General features: G+C 47.7%; 1 protein-coding gene across 1 annotated transcript; it reads left to right on the top strand.

Annotated features, from left to right (window-relative positions):
* The first annotated feature begins 7262 nt into the window (after positions 1–7262).
* TSKS (testis specific serine kinase substrate) lies at positions 7263–13306 on the top strand. Its single transcript, XM_069103327.1, has 11 exons — positions 7263–7432; positions 7719–7965; positions 9613–9708; positions 9971–10054; positions 10355–10438; positions 10656–11092; positions 11516–11710; positions 12003–12170; positions 12402–12537; positions 12632–12756; positions 13130–13306. The coding sequence occupies exons 1-11, from the start codon at positions 7263–7265 to the stop codon at positions 13284–13286; spliced, it is 1899 nt and encodes a 632-aa protein (XP_068959428.1). The 3' UTR covers positions 13287–13306.
* The last annotated feature ends 7599 nt before the right edge of the window (positions 13307–20905 follow it).

Below are 20905 nucleotides of genomic sequence, written 5' to 3' on the forward strand. Positions count from 1 at the left end.
TGTCAGAGTCCGGATTTGAACTCAAGTCCTCCTGACTCCAGAACCAGTGCTCTCCCCATTGCACAACCTAGCCACCCCCAGTTCTTTCAACTGGTTGTCATGGAGGTATGGAATCAAGCCCTTTCATACCAGTTGTCATCTCCTTGCTACTGTCCAGCTTCTCGATGTCCTTCCTAAAATGTGGTACCCAGATCTGAACAGCGCACACATCTCCTTACATATAGGAGATAATAAATAAATAGTTATCAAATGAATGAGCTGACTACAATACTCCAAGTTTGCTCTGACAAATTCAATAAAATTCAACCAGCATTTGTTAAGTTCTTACTACATGCCAAGCACTGTTCTAAGTCCTGGGGATATGAAGACAAAAAGAAGTAATCTTAATCATCAAGGACGTATGTAGATAATAATATCTGCAAAGTAATTTTTGTGGGGAGATCACTAACGTCTAAGGGGGAAGCTAGAAAGAATACAGCAGGAGACCAGCTTCTCATTCCTGTGTAGCACCTGAGGGCACCCCCTTTAACTTATGGAACCCTCAGAAAACCTGCTCTCGCTTTAACGTATCTTGGGGGTCTGCATATGCTCAAAAACATAACTCACAAGCCCCCACCAATATGTTTGCTTTTACTAATCAGGCAAAGGACACAAATAGTCCAAAACAAAAGCATTTAATGGAATAGCCTAGAAAGAAAAATAATGATAAACATTATATTATTATAAAAATAATAAAAAAATAATAAACATTCCCCCATTAATCAGGGGCATATAATCACACAAATATATATTATAAAAAACACAAATATGCCCTGAGTAGGAAGAATGGATATGCCTTGCAAATGCCCTCACAAGGGCATATTCATGAGAAATGTGCATGGCCAAGGCTTAAAAAAATAGGGACACCCTTATGGCCAAGGCACACGAACGCAAGTACAACCCATACTTTTGACTCATCAAAATCACTGACATCTTCTTGTGCTTTTAGTAAAAAAAAAAATCAATTTCATAAGAATGTGATGGAGAAGACATAGCTGAATAACAAGTGATACGAAAAAATATATGGGAGTTTTTGCAGACCACTTGTAACATGTGTCAGCAGTGTGATGTGGCAGCCAAAAAAAGCTAAGTCTTATCTGCGTTGAGAAACACAGGTCCCAGGAATAAGGACAGGATAGTCCCACTGTACTCTGTCCTCATCAGACTGCTGCATACTGTTCCAGGTGCCACAGTTTGGAAAGGTAGAGAGTATCCAGAAGAGAGCAGCCAGGATGGTCAAGGACCTTGACATATGAGGTTGAGGGTAACCGAGGGGTCTCGAACCCATCAGTGAATTGAGGGGATGTCTACCCCAAGCATGTGAAGACTTCCCTGAGTAGAATAGGTGGATGAAAACAATTTGTTTTCAGGTGGCTGAATCAGGTACCATGGAATGCTAAGAGCTTCGTCAGGCCTCATTGGCTGCATCCTGGCCATCACCAGTCATCCTGACTTTTTTCTTGCCATTAGGCTTCAAAGACTCAAGAAGAGAGTGAGGTCGATGACTTTGCGTAGCTCTATCTCACTTAAATCCAATTCACACACAAGTCAAGACATCCCCTAGGATGTCATTGATCCTTCCTGATATGTGATATCAATCAGATGAGGTGGCAGAACTGACCATTCTTACCCTGCTAAAGCAGGTGTGAGTTTAGGCTACTAAGGCTCCTTCTTCTGCTCCCACCTCTGCTGGGAGAGAAGAGACCAGAATCACGTTCCCAGCTAAACTATCTCCTGCTGGTCTCTCAGTCGTGGCTGGCTACTGCATTGCTGGGCTCTTGTTAAGGTGCCTCTTTCTTCTAGCTTCTGGCTTCCATTGGAGTCTTCAGATGAGAGGCTTTCTCTTCCCCATTAGAGGAAGAGTGAACTCGCCATTTCTCTTTTAGTTCAGAGCCCAGAGGCTTACCCTTAAGCTGTTTTAGTGAAGGAGTAAACCCCTTCATGGGATCTATGTAGTTAGCTGTTTTGACTTTCAAAAGACCTTAACCCTAGAGACAAGTCTAACCTTCTGGAGAGAAATCTCTTCATTCCCATTCCCATTGTCTCAGCTACATGTGGCTTTCTCTTAGCTATGTGTAACATTCTCTCCAGCAGGGTTAATCTTCCAGGATCCAAAACATCTAGGGACTAATCTATTTTTTATTCTATCATGTTTACTGTCCCAAGGAATTCTGACAGGGTTAGAGATTTTTTCTAACTCCCACTTAACCCCTTACAGGGATACTGTGCCAACCACCTGTTTTTGTGGAGAACGAAATTCTAGGGCAGCTGTTTGGTGTCAGGCCCCAAGGTTTTTTCTCAATCTTCTAAAATCCTTTGGTCCCATATGCAAATGAAAAGAAATAGGGAAGGGCTAAACAAAACCCCTCTTGTAGCCCAGTTAAGGCAAGACTCTTTACCTCAGTACTTTTTCCCTCAGGTCCTTTACATGTGTATGTGGCTATCAACTAGTCTGTCAGACCAAGACTCACCCACTGGGAGCTATGCCTCATTGAACTTGTTTGGCTAATGTATGACACCACTGACTAGCCCTGAGCTTGCAATTCCACTTAAAAGCACCAGCTCTCAGACAAACTGCTGAAGGCTGCTGAGGCTGCCAACTGTTGTAAATACTATTGGCCCCCCTCAGGTGGGTGATGAAGGAAAGGAAGAATGGATGGGAAGAAGTATTTATTAAGCAGTGAGGAAACAAATACAAGCAAAAAGAAGGAACCCCTGACTCCTGGAGGAAGACAACATGCCAAAGGGACCTGAGAAGTCGGGGGGTGGAGTGAAGGCAGGTTGGCCTGGGCCCCTGCCCAAAAGGGGGCTCCAGGAAGAATTTCCCATGGGAGAGTGTGGCTGGGGCTTTGCAAAAGAACATCCATAGTAAGAGGGACCTGGGGGTGGCAGGCTATTCTAGGCCAAGGAGACTCCAGGCAACAAGGAAAGCTCTAAGATGAACCAGCAGGAGACCAGCATGGTTTTCAAGTCTAGAGGAAGTTGGGAACTGGGCAGGTGTTCCCCAATCTCCTTTGTTAGTCAATGATTCTGACGAAGGGTGCATACACCACTTCCCCTGAAACCTTTCCCTGAACCTTTTCCAGCATATTGCTGCAGGTCTCCTTTCTTGCCACATCCAAGGATCTTGAAAGGCAAATGGAAGCAGGTTTAAGAGATTGCTGGCTTAACTAATGGGGCAGTGTAATGGGAATGCAAATTTGGAAGATATTCCCTGCCCCTAAGCTGGAGTGCACCCGGAGCCTGGGGTGGGAGGCATGTTTTTCAGTAGATACTTCTTGATTGGCCAGTGAGTAAACAAGGTTGTTACATTCTCTGAGCCAGGAGAAGGCTATATAAGCTCTGATGTGTAGCTTTGTTTTGGGACTCACTTTGAGAAGTGTTCTGTGATTTGATCTGAATTCTGGGAAGCCGTTGTTGGCTTTGAAAAACCCAGATGTTGACTGGGTATGGATGTAATGGTTGGACAGTTTGGAAATCTGTCTACTTGATCTGTTTCTGTCTTGATAACTCTGCCTGTATGCCTTGAAGTTCGGGGTGCTGACCTTTTTCCCCTGAACAAGGTAAACGATATATGTCTGACTGATTAAAGTAAGCTTGTTAACCCATTTTGAGTTGCTTTCCTTTATCAAAGCAGATCCAAGAATCTGTATGGGCAGCAAACCCTGAGGACGTGCTTGGGGTGCTTGCTGCTACAGGCAGTCTATCTATACACCTTCCAACATCTAGCCCAGTGACTGGCACACAATAGGTGCTTAATAAATGTTGCCTGGCTGCCTCTCCATTCTATACAGTGTATAATAAACTATGGATGGCTAAGTGGTGCAGTGGATAGCAGGCCAGGTCTGAAGTCAGAAAGACTCATCTTCCTAAATTCAAATCTGGCCTCAGACACTTACTACCTGTGTGACCCTGAGCAAATCTCTTTCCCCTGTTTGCCTCAGTTTCCTCATCTGTAAAATGAGCTGGAGAAGGAAATGGCAAACCCCTCCAGTATTTCTGCCAAGAAAACCCCAAATGGAGTCACAGAGAGTTGGACAAGCCTGAAACGATGCACCAACAACATAATAATAAATGATGTGATCACTTCATGCCAAGTTTCTGAATACATGAATTCAGGAGAGACCAGATGGGGTAATGATTCAAAAGCCCCACATGCATAGATAGAAAATTTTCTATTTTAACATTTGAATGATATTCTATTTCATCCCCTATATGAATTTCAAACCTGGCCAACAGGTGCTAACCCAAACCACTTAGCCTGTGGAGCATAGGCTTGGAGCTGGGGGAAGAAGTCTAGAAATTTGAAGGCTATGTGCCCTTAGGTATCCAAGAGGGAAACCTGAGCCTCTTAGGCTTGAGGCCATCCTGGCATGTGCCAGAGTGAAACTGGCAATGCCATTGGGCTGATGGCTCAAGTATTTATTGTATTCCCTCAATGGATAATTAACATACTGCCCTCAAGGGCCACACTATGTTCTAGTCCAACTGGCTTCCTTGACAATCCATCTCCTGTGTTCATCCCTTTCTAGGAGTTCTCCCCCACACCCAGGATAGACTTGCTTTTCATCCCCACCTTTAGGATTCCTTATCTCCCTGGCTTCATTGAGTTGCTAACATGAAACTTTTCCTGATTCACCCAATGAAGGTTTTCTTCCTCCTGTCTCTCCTTTGCCCTGCTTTGCACTACCTAATTTGTATTTATTTACGTAACAAGTTGTTATTGTAATGAATTCATTTAGAATAGGGCTTGGCAATATGGTAAGTCTGGGAGTCCTTAAAAGATCCACTTGGTTCATTCCTCTTGGGCTTTAAGAAATTTACTTTAGATGAAAAGTTCTGAGTTCTGTCATAGTCATTATAAGCTTAGAGTTAAGAAACTTCCCACACCAAGGCAGGGGGATGGCTTTCTGCCTATATCCACATCTGTCTCTACACCCTGGCCTCTTTGTGGTTGAGGCAAAATTTAGTTGACAGGAAACATTTGGGTAATGCGAGAACAGATTATATAATATTGTCTGTGGATAGACAGGTGGTAGGAACAGAAGGGTAAGGAAAGAACCAACCTCTTCTTGGTTGGGACTTCCTGTAGCCTGAATCTTCCATTCCAAGATATCTGTAGAGCCAATGACTCTCATCAATATATCCTGGATCCATATCTGCCACAGCTAAGCCCTCCCTTTATTCCTCAGGAGTGTGCTGGAATGCCATGCTGGCTCCAAGCTCTCAAATCCAGACCTTCAAAATCTCTTCAGAATTCAGTTCTGAGATCTCTCACAATGGCTTTGATTAATTCAAAGAGGTGTACAGGTCCTGTTCACCCTCAGAACTGATTGTCTGATTCAAACAATAAGTATTCTTGCCTAGTTAAGGTATCAGAACTAAAATGAGAGTGATTTCAACCCCAATTTACATTTATCTGCACACAGGTTATATTTCCTCAGTGGATTGTAGGCAGGCAATTTGCTCTTTATCTTCACATTCTCTGTATCAAGCACTGGATGGTGAATATAGTAGGCATTTAAGTAATGTTTATTGAAATTAATTCTATGATTTCTTATCTCCCACCCCTACCCCCAAGAAGTCCATGGGCTGGCCCATTGTTGGTTTCTAGCAACCATGGGATAGGAAATATCCACTCAGTTTCCCCAGTAGGGAATTTAATGAACCAGGCCATGATTAAATTCTAGGATGGAAGTCTTGGGAGGCCCATTCTGAATTGTAGGGGTAGACTTTGGCTTATCCTCTCTGTACAAGAAGGGGTTTATAGTCAGGTCCTTTTGACTTTGGTGTTGTGAGACTCCCTCTCCCCACCAATGGAATCCCCTTTGAGGGTTCTAGGAACAGGGCCTAAAAAAGTCTGTAAACCATTTTGGGGCCCCTATCACCTGAGAAAGACCTAAAACCTGGATTGGCCAATCAGGAGAAAGACTTGGCCTACTCTGAGCTTAACCTACCATAGCTCTTTGCATACTCTGGCATAACAGACATGCTTTGCTTTGCTCTCTGAGTGAACCCAAAATGCCCCTTCCTGCGTCAGCAACTAACTATAAAAAGAGATGAAGGTGACCAGGAGCATTCCTCTGTTTATGACTGTCCAGGGCAGGATGTCTTGAACCAGATACTATCTTGAAAAATGAGACTTTTCTTATGTCATATTATGTCATGTTACTGGTAAAAGCAGAGACACCTTGGATCTCTAATTTTAACTGAAACCTTGACATTCTCTTATTGTATTTACAACCTATTCCATTGAGAAATCCCTTTCTCACATTATGGTCAAACACATATGGAGAGTGTCATTTTAGGTTGACTCAGGCATCCTGAGTTGGGCTTGCTCTAAGTGCATAAAGGGTCTCCGTCAGCTTGCTTACCTCTGAGTTCAGAATTATTTTCTGACTCCATCATGCACGATTCCCTGGCTTACTGAGAATAAAATAAGCACATTATAGCACACGTACAGTCTGATTCTGTTTGTTCCTTGTTCAAACCTTTGGTAAAGGGGAACCCCCATTCCACTTGTTCTAGGCAAACCTTCGATTAAGGGAGAAACTGATTCTGTTTGTTTCTTTGGACCCAATCTTGGGTAAAATGGTTGACAAGTTCATTCCAAACTCTAGGGAGAGACACTGGGCAGAGCCCTTTCCCTCTCTATCCCTTGGTTTGCTCCTTAGGAGAAATGAGGATTTTGTACTCAGTTTTGAACTTATACTCAGTTTCCAACTCTTCAAGCTACTTACCCTGTGAATGTTAATAAATCTTCCCCTGAATTCACCCCGCCAATTCAGCAGGCTGGTCTATTGGAGAGTTTCAAGAATGGGGCTGGTGAAGTTCTTTAGGAATTATAGATGGAGGTAGATAGATGTCTTGCCTGTTGTATTGATGAGCTGGCTCACTGAACCATTCTGGGAATGTCGTTTGGGAACTTCCATTCTGGGTTGCAGAGGTGGGGGAGAAGGACTCCTAGGTTCCATGGCCTGACCTCGGAAGGTTCTAGTTTAAGCCCTGGGAGAGTCCACTGTAGTTCTAGGAAGGGAGGAGGGGCCAGATTCATAGATTCTAGAGTACTCCCACCCCCAAGAGGGTGTCTCTAGGTGGTTGGGCCCTTTGTGAAGCAGGCTGGCGGAGGCTGGGGTCAGGGGTCAGAGTGGGTGGTGGGTCTCGGTGGACCCCCCACCCCCCTCCCCGGGACCTGGGCGGGCCCCGCCCCCACCACTCACACCATGGCGAGTGTGGTGGTTAAGACGATCTGGCAATCCAAGGAGATCCATGAAGCCGGAGATCCCCCGGCAGGGGCTGAGAACCGGACCCCATTGGGGCCTGAGGTCCCTGGGGCTGGATCTGGCCCCGGAAAGGGGATCACTAAGAAAAAGAAGGCTGTGTCTTTCCATGGGTGGGTTGGGGGCCTGGGGCTTGCTGGCTAGGGGGGAGAAGAGGGAGTTGGAGTTCTTGGGTGTCTCTAGGGAGCTGACCCAACTGTTTCCTCCAGGGTGGAGCCCTGGGGCTTGCTGTAGGTCTGAGGGGGCTTCAAGACAGGGAGTTCAGGCTCCCAAGGGTGCCAGGGAAATTGACTTGTTTGGGACAGAGTCCTAGGACAAATTTCTGGGTTGGGAGAGAGGGAAAAGGAGGAAGCCAGGGCTCCCAGGGTGTCAGGGTTGCTGACCAGCTACCTTCTCCAGGGTGGAGCCCCGGATGTCCCATGAGCCTATGCAGTGGTGCCTGAATCTGAAGCGCTCCTCAGCCTGCACCAATGTCTCGCTCCTCAACCTGGCAGCCATGGAGCCTCCTGACTCCACCAGAATTAAGTCCACCGCCGAAGAGCTGCTGGCTCTGCCCACCTCTGGGACTTCCTCCCCCCCAACCCTGAGCCTGCCAGCCTCAGCCCCAGCCTGGGCCCCTGATGACCCTGACATTGCTGATCTGCTGGTAAGGCCCCCTCCCAGATGACTCGTGTCCAGGGCCACCCCTGCCCCCCAAGGCCCTGCCATTGGTGCCAGCTTCTAGGCGCTGTGGTCCTTGCTCAGAACAAAGGGTCTCATTCCCAAACTGGTTTTCAAGGCCTGATTCTTATTTAGACCCAAGGCTCCAGGCTGAGGGTTGAGTGACCAGTGACATTTCGCTCCAAGGGCTCACACTGTGACCCTCTTAAACCTGAGGTTTCAGGGTCCAGGTCTCCAAGACAGGTCAAGGTTCTAGGCTGGGTTCCTGTCAGTGGCTCCCTGCCAGAGAGGGCAGGGTTGGGAAATGTGGGCTTCTAGGGGGAGGCTTCTAGGCTGTGGAATGTGCCTTCAGACTCAACCTTCTCTACAAGTGGGTTTAAAACGTACTTTGAGGATGCCCAGGTTTCCACATTTCCTGGCCCAGAATCAGAAAGGCAAAAAGGAAGCCAACAGTCCCTCTGCCCCACTTCTGTCCCCCTGTGTCTAGACATGGAGACTGAGGGAGACTCAGAAGGGGAGAGGGACAGAGGGACTGGAGAACAGATGGGGGCAGGAATTGGGCCTTTGGCTTCTGGGTTGGACAAGACCGAGGTGTTAGATACATCTGAACTCTGGCTTCTGGGCTCAGGACCACAAGGTCTTGAACCTCAGGGAGGTTCAAGCATTTACTAAACACCTACTGTGTGCCAAGGGGATTGGAAGACAAAAGGGAAGGGGGAGGGAACTAAGAATTGTATAATGCCTACTATCATGCCAGCCATACTACTAAGGGCTTTACAATGGTCCTCTCATTTGATCCTCATGACAACCCTGGGAGGTAGGTATTGTTTTCTTCACTTCAAAGTTGAGGAAACTGAGGCAGGTAGAAGTTAGGGTCACACACCTACAAGGTGGCTGAGGCTGGATTTAAACTCAGGTCTTCCAGACTCCAGGCCCAGGTTGGCTCTCTCTGCTGAGCCATCAGCTAGCTGTCAAAGGTCAAAGTTCCTGGCACTTAGGAAGACAGCCAACCCATATACACAGGAAGGATCAGAAAAGACCTGATTTGGAAGGCAGAGACTGGCCTTGGGATTGATAGAAAGTAAGAATTCTAAGAGGTCATTGGGAGGAGAGTCCACATTCCCAGAGTGGGCCAGGCTGTGCAGAGCCACCTTGGCAGGCCCAGGAGGACATAAAGAGAGAGCTTCTCTTAGAGGGCTGACCCACAGGCCTTGGTGCCCAACACAAGAGGTAGGATTTGACACTGGAGAACTGGTAGAATTGACCAAGAAGTTTAGTGAGCTGTGTTTAAGGAAATTCCCTTTGGTAACTGAGGAGAGGGCCTCAGCAGCATCTCCTCTGTCCCCACCCTTACCTCTGCTAACTGGATGGTCTGCCTTGGTTTGGACCGACTCAGGAGTGGGAAGAGACTGAAGCAAGTAACCCCCAGTTGGCTGAATTCCAGGCATTAGGATGTGACATGGCAGGGAGTCCTTGGGGACCCTGAATGGCCCCCGAATCCATGAATCCCCCAAAAGCTTGCTCCCCTTCCCTACCGCTAGAATTGAGAGGGTACTTGCCTGGCTCCAGGGCTGGGGAACACAAGAAGCTAAGTCGGGGGCACTGTTCCCCTGAGCCCCTCCGTGTCCTACAGAATGGGGTGAACAGCGGCTTGCTGCGGGCCAAGGACTCCATCACCAGCCTCAAGGAGAAGACCACGCGGGTCAATCAGCACGTCCAGTCGCTTCAGGTCCCACTAGCCGCTGCCTGGAACAACCCCCTCCCCTTCCTAGATCTCCCCCCACGACCCCTACGTGTAAATCCTGGGGGCGGGCGGGGGGTGGGGGGCCCTTGCCCTGGACACCCTGCAGAGCCTGTGGAACCTTCACACCCTCGACCCCAGAGAATCCCTGACTCTCTCTGGGTCTCGAGCCTTCACAGGCCACCACGCCCCCACACACCTCCCGCCGGCCCCCAACCCTTCTCCCGCTTTGGGCCTCTTCCTCCCACAGAGTGAGTGCTCGGTGCTGAGCGAGAATCTGGAGCGTAGGAGGCAGGAGGCCGAGGAGCTGGAGGGGTATTGCAGCCAGCTGAAGGTGAGCCGGGATTCAAGGCGATGCCAAGGGCGGGTCCGCGGGGCAGGTGAGACAGGGTTAAGGGAGGGGGCGGGGCCAGCCGAGTCCCCCGCGCCCCGGGGTGGGAGTGGGGCATGGAGTGGGCGTGTCTAGGAAAGGAGGCGTGGCTATCCTGAGGATGGGTTTAGAGGAGGTCTCTTGAGTTCAAGGAGGGATGGGGCTAGCGGGGGGCTGGGGGCTGGGTCCAAGGGGAGCCCCTGAATCCCGGGGGAGGGCTTCCTCCCCTAGCCCCCACCCCCAGCCCCAGATGTCCGGTCCCAGGAGAATTGCCGGAAGGTGACCCGCTCAGTGGAAGACGCTGAGATAAAGACAAACGTCCTGAAGCAGAACTCGGCCCTACTGGAGGTGAGGGATGCCTGGGTCCCGGGGCGAGCGCTGGGCCAGACAGAGCCCAGAGCCTCTGAGCTTGGTGGGCGGGAAGTCAGATCGGCAGAAGCACCTCCCAGTGAGCTGGCTTGGTCATCCCGCGCCCCAAGCCCATGGAAACCCGCCCATGTCCCAGTGACAGCCAGAGGGATCGGGGTCAGGCTCCCAGCAGGACTTCCCTCCCTCGCCTCCCCAGGAGAAGCTGCGGTTCCTGCAGCAGCAGCTGCAGGACGAGCCCCCCAGACGGCAGGAGGCTGAGCTGTCAGAACTTGAGCAGCAGCTGGAGACCGGACTGTCCCGCCACTCGCTGGTCTCCTCCTGCCCCATCCCGCCCCCCGAAGAGCCCCAGCCCCAGACTGAAGCCCAGCCGCAGGCCGAGCCCGAGCCGGAGCCCAAGCCCGAGCTCCACCCGGAACCGGAGCTGGAGCCTGAGCCCGCTCTTGCCTCCTGCCTTTCTTCCACGCTCCAGATGGGCAGCCCCATGGAGCCCTCTGGACCGCGGGGCACAGTTAACCTCGGGGACGGGCCCGAGGGCCAGGGCCAAGGCCAGAGCGAGGGCCAGGGCCAGGGGCGCACAGGAGACAGTGGCGAGCTGGAGCTGCATAAGGTCTCCGCCGGCCTGGAGGAGCTCAGGTGACCCGAAGCCGGCTGGTCAAACGTGGCGGGAGGCCTTAAGGGACAGATCAGGCCTGAGGGGCGGAGAAGGAAGGGCCAGTCTTTTCCGAGTCATTTTAGGATGTAGAGGGCTAACCTGGGAACATAGAACGGAAAGGACTACTCTGGGCAGTGAGAATTTCAAGGCTCATTAGGCGGAGAGGAGGCGGGGCCAAACTGGAAACCAGTAGGGCCAATTCCAGATTGTAAAGTGGAGAGGACCTCGAGGGAGCTTTTAGTCAGCAAGGAGGGGTAGGGGTGCCTTTCCAGGCCCTATGAGAAGTGAGGAGACTATGGAATCAGGACGGGGGGATACGGGCTAGGCTCTGGACCCTGCTTCTGGAGGCGGGGTCGCTGGATCAGGCAGAGCCCTGAGCAGGACTCCCTGGCTTCCCCGGGCAGGAGAGAGGTGTCCTCGCTGACGGCGCGCTGGTATCAGGAGGAGGGCGCCGTGCAAGAGGCGCTGAGACTGCTCGGAGGCCTCGGGGGGCGGCTGGACGGCTTCCTGGGCCAGTGGGAGCGGGCCCAGAGGGAGCAGGCCCAGACTGCGCGGGGCCTCCAGGAGTTGCGGGGCCGGGCAGACGAGCTCTGCACCATGTGAGGACCCTCCTCCTCCCACTGCCCCCCAGTGCCCATCCTCCGAGAGTAGGCCGGGAGGGCTGATCAGAGAGCCATGTGGAAGCAGTCCACTCGGACCCCCGGGGCTAGGCCCCTGTACAGTAGAAGATGAGAGGGTGGGCCAATTTGGGAACTGGAAGGGCTTTAGAAGGATCAAAGGGCAGGAGCAGGCTGGTCGGGAGTTGGTTCCACGCCGGGTGCCACTAACTGGGGACCCAGACTTTGTAGGGATGTAGCCTGCTGAGCTCCTCCACACCTGCTCTGCCCCTAGGGTGGAGCGCTCTGCCGTGTCTGTGGCTTCACTGCGCGGGGAGCTGGAGGGCCTGGGTCCTGTGAAGCCCGTGCTGGAGGAGCTGGGTCGACAGCTGGGCAGCGCCCGCCGTGGCTCCGAGCTTGCCATGGCCTTGGACCGGCCGGGCTCCTGCACTCGCTGTGGCAGGTGAAACCCCTCCCCCCCAAGCCACAGGGCCTGGAGTTGGGTGGTGGTGTCAGGGTCCTGTGGATCTGAGTGGGGTGTTCTGAGAGCATGTGAGATCTGGAAGGTCGTGTCCTGATGAGAAAGTGATGGGGAAGCTCCTGGCCATCTCGGAGCTGGAGGACCAAGTAGGGTTCCTGGGTGATAGTAGTAGGGGGTCTGGGTAAGTCCTGAACCTGAGCCCATCGCCCCCAGCCAGGGGCAGCAGCTGTCATCGGAGTCCCTGCAGCAGCTCCTGGAGCGGGCCCTGATGCCGCTGGTGGACGAAGTCAAGCAACGTGGCCTGGCCCCCGCATGCCCCAGCTGCCAGCGGCTGCACAAGAAGATCCTGGTATGAACCATGCCCACCCCCATCCTGGCCAAGTGGGGAATGGGAAGGTAAATGGGCACCAAGAAGACCCCAGCCCTCCCTCCTGTTGCTGCAGGAGTTAGAGCGCCAGGCACTGGCAAAGCATGTTCGGGCTGAGGCTCTGAGCTCCACTCTGAGGCTGGCCCAAGATGAGGCCCTCAGGGCCAAGAACCTCCTGCTCACAGACAAGATGAAGCCTGAGTGAGGGTCCTGACCCCTGACCTTACCTCACAATGACCTCAAATGTGACCCTGACCAGCAACCTCTGACCTCATCTGACCCCAGTGTGTCCCAGAACCCCTGACCTGCTATGACTGTGATCTGGACCTCGGCATGACCCCTGACATCCTGTAGAAGCCCCAAATCTGGGTCCTCCTGACCCTAACCTACACGACCATGACATGACTGCTGATGTCAGCATGACCAGCTAGTGATATCCTAGTGTGACCCCTGAAAGAATGACCTGTGACCCATGACCCTCACTACCTCCTGCTTTGACCCAAACCTCAAAGCCTATGTGACCTCAAATGCTCCCATGCCAGCATTTAAGCACTCCTGCCCCTCCTCCTTACAGGGAGAAGGTGGCCGCTTTGGACTACCTGCATCTGAAGATGTGCTCCCTACATGACCAGCTCAGCAGCCTCCCTCTGGAGGGATCGGCCACAAGCCTAGGGGGAGGGAGCAGTGGAGGAGCCCCTCCAAAACGTGGGGGGCCCACACCTGAGCAATAAAACCTCAACCCCTGCTCTGCCTCCTGTCTCCTCTTTGCTCCCACCCCCCGCCATATGTACACTCTTCCACACTTTGGCACATCTCTCTATGGGCAAGGAAACTTTTGCAGGAAACAGAGGTAATTGAAGCACCTCACTCTCAGTCCTTGCACCCCACCCCCTCTCTCTCTTTTACCACTGGCTGCTATCTACCAGTGAGGTAATAGCATCTGCTGAACCAGGTCTCCTTTCCCAACTAGGGGTTGTTGCTGTCACTTGCTGAGCTGTTTTCTCCGCCATGCTGCCATCTGCTGCTTATCTGCTGAGCAACAACCATCTGATGATTTTGCCGGCTGTGGTCATTTTCTGGTTCTGTTCAAAGAGAGCTTCTGGTCAGCCTCTTCCCCACAGAGGAGCAGTCCCAGCTCCCGTTAGCACTTAGAGGTATCCCATGGCTTTGATTTCGTTTCGGTAACCATCTTTCCATCTAGGGTTGGGGGTGAGAAAACCTCTCTCAACTCCCATCGTGCCCCTAGCCTTGACTAGAGAGTGCCAAGAGTATGCAAAATGTCCTCAAGTTTTACTTAGAGCAGCCTGGGGGTGAATTCACACTGGGACCTTCTGAAGCTCTGCCTGTGCTGTCCAGTAAAAATGTGCAGTTCAAGGGTTAGAACCAAGATGGTGGAGTAAAGACAGGGACTTTCCTAAGATCTCCAAGCCTCTTCAAATACCTTTAAAAATGACTCTAAACAAATTCTAGCGCAGCAGAACACACAAAAAGACAGAGTGAAACAAATTTTCAGTCTAAGACAACCTGGAAGGCCGACAGGAAAGGTCTCTTGCAGCAGGGCGAGAGAACTGGAGCAGACCTTGGAGGGCCTGAATCACTGGCAGCAGTGGTGGTTTCCAGACCTCTCAGCCCACAGACACAAAAGACAACTTAGAAGGTCAGCAGGAAAGGTCTGTCGAACCTGGGTGAGAGAGGAACTTAGTCCATCACAGGCTGGGCCAGCACAAACCCAGTGCCAGCAAACCAGGAGTGGGCCTGGGAAGTGACTGAGTCTGCAGTGGCAGGGGCTGCTTCCAGAGCTCTCAACCCACAGACAGTAAGGGAGTCAAACAACTGGTCAGAAGGAAATTGCAGAAGTCTTTTTGCTAGCGCTGAAGCAAGACTGTTGCTTTGCCCATACTTGGATCTGGGTCGCAGCGCTGGGTGGCAGTCCCAGGGCAAGGAGGAGCACCAGCATGGCAGAACTTGTGGCAGCAGTAGAGGGGGAACCCTCCTCATGGTTCCAGGGCAGAAAAGAGTACTTGTGTCTACACACAAACTGGAAGAGGAAAGACACCTCTCCTTAGATCATACCACCTTGGGAAGAACTGAAAACTTACAGGTCCCTAGAAGTATCTCCACAAACAGCTACACAAAACCCCTAAGGCTTGGGGCAGTGCACCCTCCACTCTGGAAGCAGAGCCTTTTCTTAGCAAAGAATTACAAAGTCAATTAATAGACTGAGAAAATGAGAAAACAATGAGGGGGGAATCTCTGATTATAGAAACTTATTTTGGTGACAAGTGTAATGGGAATACAAATTTGGAAGATCTTCCCTGCCCCTAGGCTAAAGTGCACCTGAAGCCTGGGGTGGGAGGCTTGTTTTTCAGTAGATACTTTCTGATTGGCCAGTGGGTCAATAAGGTTGTTACATTCTCTGAGCCAGGAGAAGGCTATATAAGCCCTGATGTGAGGCTTTGTTTTGGGGCTCACTTTGAGAAGTGTTCTGTGATTTGATGAAACTCTGGGCTAGCCGTTGTCCAGAGCCCCCCGGCTTTGAAACCCAGATGTTGTTTGGTATGGATGTAATGGTTGCACAGTTTGGAAAGCTGTGTACTTGATCTGTTTCTGTCTTGATAATACTGTCTGTATATTCTGAAGTTCGGGGTGCTGACCTTTTTCCCCTGAACGAGGTAAATGATACATATCTGACTGATTAAAGTAAACTTGTTAACCCATTTTGAGTTGCTTTCCTTTATCAAAGCAGATCCAAGAACCTGTATGGGCAGCCACCCTGAGGACGCTTGGGGTGCTTGCTGCTACAACAAGGAAGATCAAAACACTCAGAAGACAACAAAGTTCCTACATACAAAGACTCCAAGAAAAATATGAATTGGTCTCAGGCCATGGAAGAGCTCAAAAAACATTTTGAAAACCAAATAAAAGAAGTAGAGGAAAAATCAGGAAGGGAAATGAGAATGATGCAAGAAAATCATGAAAAATGAGTCAACAGCTTGGTAAAGGAGACCCAAAAAATACTGAAGAAAATAACACATTGAAAAACAGACTAGGCTAAATGATAAAATGGTAAATTTAAATAAATAAAAATAAATAAATAAAGACATCATCTTTCAAGAAATTATTTAGGAAAACCTCCCTGATATTCTAGAACCAGAGGGGGAAATAGAAATTGAAAGAATCCACCAATCACCTCCTCAAAGTGATTAATTCCAAAATGAAAACTGCCAGGATTATTATAGTCGAATTCCAGAGTTCCCAGGTCAAGGAAAAAATAGCCAGAAAGAAACAATTCAAGTACAGTAGAGCCACAGTCAGGATAACCCCAAACCCAGTAGATTCTGTATTAAAGCATCAGAAGGCTTGGAATATGATATGCCAGAGGGCAAAGAAGCTAGTGTTACAACCGATAATCACCTACCCAGCAAAACTGAGTATAATCCATAAGGAGGGAAAAACTGACTTTCAGTGAAATAGAGGAATTTCAAGCATTCTTGGGGAAAAGACTCAAGAGAAACATGAAAAGGTAAACAGGAAAGAGGAATAATAAGGGACTTAATAAGTTTATATTTGCTTCCATTTGCTCCATGCTATTTTTTTTTTCTTTTTGGAGGGTGGAAGGCAGGGCAATTGGGGTTAAGTGATTTGCTAGTAAGTGTTAAGTGTCTGAGGCCAGATTTGAACTCGGGTCCTCCTGACTCCAGTTCTAGTACTCTATTCACTGTGCCACCTAGTCACCCCTCCATTCTAATTTTTAAGAAATTATTTTCTTCAGTGAGCTTTTGGACCTCCTTTTCCATTTGGCCAATTTTGCTTTTTAAGGAATTCTTCTCCTCGTTGGCTTTTTGGACTTCTTTTACCATTTGACCTAGTCTATTTTTCAAGGTATTATTTTCTTCAGTATTTGGGGGGGGGGTTCTTTACCAAGATGTTGACTCATAAGACCTTTCTCGTTATTAGGGTAGTTAGAAGGAATATACATGGACAAAGGCCATAGGTGTGAGTTGAATATGAAAGGACAATATCTAAAAAAAATAAAATTAAGGAGTGACAGAGGAATGTCCTAGGAGAAAGAGAAAGAAAGAGGTAGAATGAGGTAAATTATCTCACAAAAAAGAGGCAAGAAAAAGCTTTTACAATGGAGGAGAAGAGGGGAGAGGTGAGGCAAAGCAGTTTGATGCTATAATAATTAACTAATGAGAGACTGCTTCACTTTATGTCTAGGAACCTGATCTAGAACCTTTGATAAGCATTTATTAAATGCCTACCTGCAGTTGCTGTGCACATAGCCCCTGGAGGTAAATAGACAAATGAGATATTCCGTGTCTTCAGGGTAAAACATGCACACACACAAGACTGTGAGCTGCTCTTCAGTGGGGATGCATTTTTGCCTTTCTTTGTATTGCTAGCATTTAGCACAGTGCCTAGCACTTGGTAGGAGCTTGGAAAACGTTTCTTAATTTGAAATATAACCAGACCCTGGAGATGATAACAGCTAGCTCATGAAAATTGCTAGCATTCCTTTATTTAGTCTCCTCAGAAATTGCTGGGACCAGTGGAAGGAGGTGGATATGACTGACAGACCCATCCTCTTCTTAGCCTAAAGTAGAGGGCAATCCAGGAGGGAGAATGCCATCACCAGCAGGAGCATCAGGGCAAGTGAGGAAGGAGTGAACAGAAGACAAGGAATGAGCCGAGCTTAAAGTAATACCTGGTATATGGTAGGAGCTTAATAAATGTTTATTAAGAAAAGGAGGGAAGGAGAGAAGTACCTTGGTGAGCCACGGAGGGCAAGGGTGACCAGTGGTCATGAGATCCTTAGTATCAAACTCCAGGACAGTGGCTATGTAAATTATTCATGTATAAGTAATATTCAGCAGACACAGGGAAACCTGACCCATTTGAACTGCTGAGACTAGAGCCAGGAATACTTTCCCTCACACTCCATCAATCCCAAGATACTAAGGATTTCTTCCTGAAATGTATCCCTATTTCTTGAATCTTTCTTTATTTGCCTGTTCAATTTCCCTTTAAAGTTGGTTTTAAGACAAAGGGGCTTAACCAGTGCATTGCTCATTACCGTGTATCCTGGCACAAATGTAGTAAAGAGAAATGATGGAGAAGACCTCCTAGAAGAGAGGAAACACATGTTTTGCATTTAATTTTTATTTTTTTCTCAATGACACATAAACCAAAATGTTTAACATTCATTAAAAAAAAATTTGAACTCAAAATTTTCTCCCTCCCCTTCATTGAGAAGGCAAGCGATCTGATATAGATTATATACGTGCAATCATAGAAAACATTTCCAAATTAACCATGTTGCAAAACAAAACACAGATCCAAAAATAATAAAGAAAGTTTTCAAAAGTCTGCTTCAATCTGCATTCAGCCTCTGTTAGTTCTTTCTCTGGAGGTGGATAGCATTTTTCATCATAAGTCCAAGAGAATAAATTTTTTAACTACAGTACATATTTTGCAGAGAAATTCTCTGACTAGGGGTTCAAGTTGTAGAGAGAGAATCATTGATCCCTTCCTACATCTTCCCAGGGCGTTGCGCTTCATGCTGTCCCTGATGGTTCTTTATCTCTTAGAGCAATATATTTCTGAGCAAAAGGGAGTTTTTGTTTGGAGGAAACAATAAAATGTCAGTTGGCATTGGGAGCAGGACCTTCGACCTTTTTTCTTCCCATTGTTTCCAGAGACTGGTTTGAAGGGAAACTGCTTCTCCAAGAGAAGAGGAGGCTTAGTTTTGTCTGAGAAATAGTACCACTCACACAAGGATATAAGAGGGACTGACGTTACCCTCATGACCCTTCTCATCAGCTCAGCATAAAGCCTGCACAACCTATATTACTGCTAGACAAAACAAAATGTATGCAGAGTGATTTCCAAGGGGAGGACACAGGTCAGTATGGAAGATGATGACAGTGTGAAAACAAAGCTCAGGGGTTCCCACAATGGGAAGGTAGGGGAAAATAAGGTAGAGACACCCCCAGAAGGATGAAACTGACATGATGGATATGAACATGAATTGTGATCAGGGAAGGGAGCTTAGGTTAAGACAGCCTGAAGCTCAGAAGTACAGGGTAGTGAGCAAAACCATAGGGCCACCGAATGTCATGTCCTTCATAACAGCAAAGGCAGCTGATTCTTAATCCCTGAGAAATATGATCCAGAGTTATTAAAATAACAAAATATTTCCTCTCTTCTCTTAAGTCCTCATTATCAAATGTGGGGTCTCCCTTTGTCATTCATCACCCTTTTGTGTGTATTATAATCCCACAAGAAATTCACTTCATGTTGTACAAGTGCGAATGAGGAGAAATTACTGGTAAAGTATGAAACATAATAGTTCATTAGTCTAAGCAACAGCAGTCCTTACAGATGCAGTGTTCTAGGTTGTACGCTTTTGACTACATGCATTCAGGATTTCTCGATTGCTTTAGAAAGCATGTCAAATATTTTTTGTAGACATTTCTACAATTTGGAGCTTGAATAAGCTGGTTGATTTGTATAGATTTAGAAGATCTATGAAGTACTTTCTTTTTTAATTTTTTAAAATTTATTTTTAGTTTTCAACATTCAGTTCCACAAGATTTTGAGTTACAAATTTTCTCCCCGTCTTTTCCCTACCCCCACCCCAAGATAGCAAGCCTACTGAATACCCCTTCCCCCAATCTGCTCTCTCTTATATCCTCCCCCATCCCCTTTCTAACTTTCTAGCAGGGCAAGATGGATTTCTATACCCTAGTGCCTGAATATCTCATTTCCCGGTTGCATGTAAAAAAAAAACCACAATTTGGTTTTAAAACTTTGATTTCCAGATTCTTCCACTTCTTCCCTCCTCACCCACCCCCAGTGGGAAGATAAGCAATTCAATATAGGTTGTACATGTGTAGTTACACAAAATGTTGCCATAGTAGTTATTTTGTGAAAGACTATATTTCCCTCTATCCTATCCTGCCCCCCATTTATTCTATTTTCTACTTTGACCCTGCCCCTTTTCTTTCTCTTTCTTTCTTTCTTTCTTTCTTTCTTTCTCTTTCTTTCTTTCTTTCTTTCTTTCTTTCTTTCTTTCTTTTTTTCTTTCTTTCTTTCTTTCTTTCTTTTTCTTTCTTTCTCTCTCTCTTTCCTTCTTTCTTTCTTCCTTCCTTCCTTCCTTCCTTTCTTTCTCTTTCTTCCTTCCTTCCTTCCTTTCTTTCTTTCTTTCTTTCTTTCTCTCTCTTTCTTTCCTTCTTTTCTTTCTTTCTTCCTTCCTTCCTTTTTTTCTTTCTTTCTTCCTTCCTTCCTTTTTTCTTTCTTTCTTTCTTTCTTTCTTTCTTTCTTTCTTTCTTTCTTTCTTTCTTTCTTTCTTTCTTTCTTTCTTTCTTTCTTTCCTTCTTTTCTTTCATTCTTTCTTTCTTTCTCTCTCTCTTTCTTTCTGGAGGGCAATTGTGGTTAAGTGACTTGCCCAAGGTCACACAGCTAGGACCCTGTCCCTTTTTAAAAATGCATGCTTTTAACTACCCTCTCCCCCAATCTACCCTCCCTATCATCCTCCCTCTTATCCCCTTCTCCCCTACTTTATGAAGTATTTTCAAGAGGCAAAAAGATACAATTGAGAGCATCACCTTGGTTGGAATACTGCTATATATGCCTATATATTGCAATATATTAGCAGTTTTGCTCCTAATTTAATTGTTTTAATCAGATTTATTGTAGTTAATACAAAGTGTCAATGTAAACTTAACAAATTTTGATTAAAAATTTTTGTTAATGAGGCAGCTAGGTGGCACAGTGAATAGAGCACTAGCCCTGGAGTCAGTAGGACCTCAGTTCAAATCCAGCCTCAGACACTTAACACTTACTAGTTGTGGGACTTTGGGCAAGTCACTTAACTTGTCACTTGCCTTGCCTTCCCCACTCCAAAAAAAAAAATTAAAAAATTTTTTGTCAATCTAAAAAAATCTGTGTGTGTGTCCACATACATGCTTTATTATACAAAGATAAGGCATAAGATACTTGATAAGAAGTACTCCATGGAGTGCTCAGTCCTGTCATCTCTCATAAGTCTTCCTGACCACTGTCCACATTCCAGAAGATATAGAGAGAATGATTGGGGAAGGCTCACCACTGTGACTCCTTGCTCTGTAATAGCTGACCATCCAAAGCATTCTGGAACTGTCCCTGGCAAGCACACGCCTCCAAATCTCAACCAGTAGCTTATATCTCTGTGCCAGATCCAGATGGCATCTCTAGACACAGAGCAGTATCACAAATACCACAGCACTGGGCAGCAGCCACACACTGTCCATGGTGGTTCTCCATTTCCGCTTCTCTCTCTCTCTCTCTCTCTCTCTCTCTCTCTCTC

This window comes from Petaurus breviceps, unplaced genomic scaffold (assembly GCF_028583685.1).
Source record: "Petaurus breviceps papuanus isolate PSGF00001 unplaced genomic scaffold, PetGlider_PUasm1.0 577, whole genome shotgun sequence".
NCBI lineage: Eukaryota > Metazoa > Chordata > Mammalia > Diprotodontia > Petauridae > Petaurus > Petaurus breviceps.

Coding starts and splice junctions, on each gene's coding strand:
- TSKS (XM_069103327.1), top strand. CDS start 7,263: ATGGCGAGTGTGGTGGTTAAGACGATCTGGCAATCCAAGGAGATCCAT. Junction 7,433..7,718: donor AAGGCTGTGTCTTTCCATGG/GTGGGTTGGGGG, acceptor TACCTTCTCCAG/GGTGGAGCCCCGGATGTCCC. Junction 12,171..12,401: donor TCCTGCACTCGCTGTGGCAG/GTGAAACCCCTC, acceptor CATCGCCCCCAG/CCAGGGGCAGCAGCTGTCAT.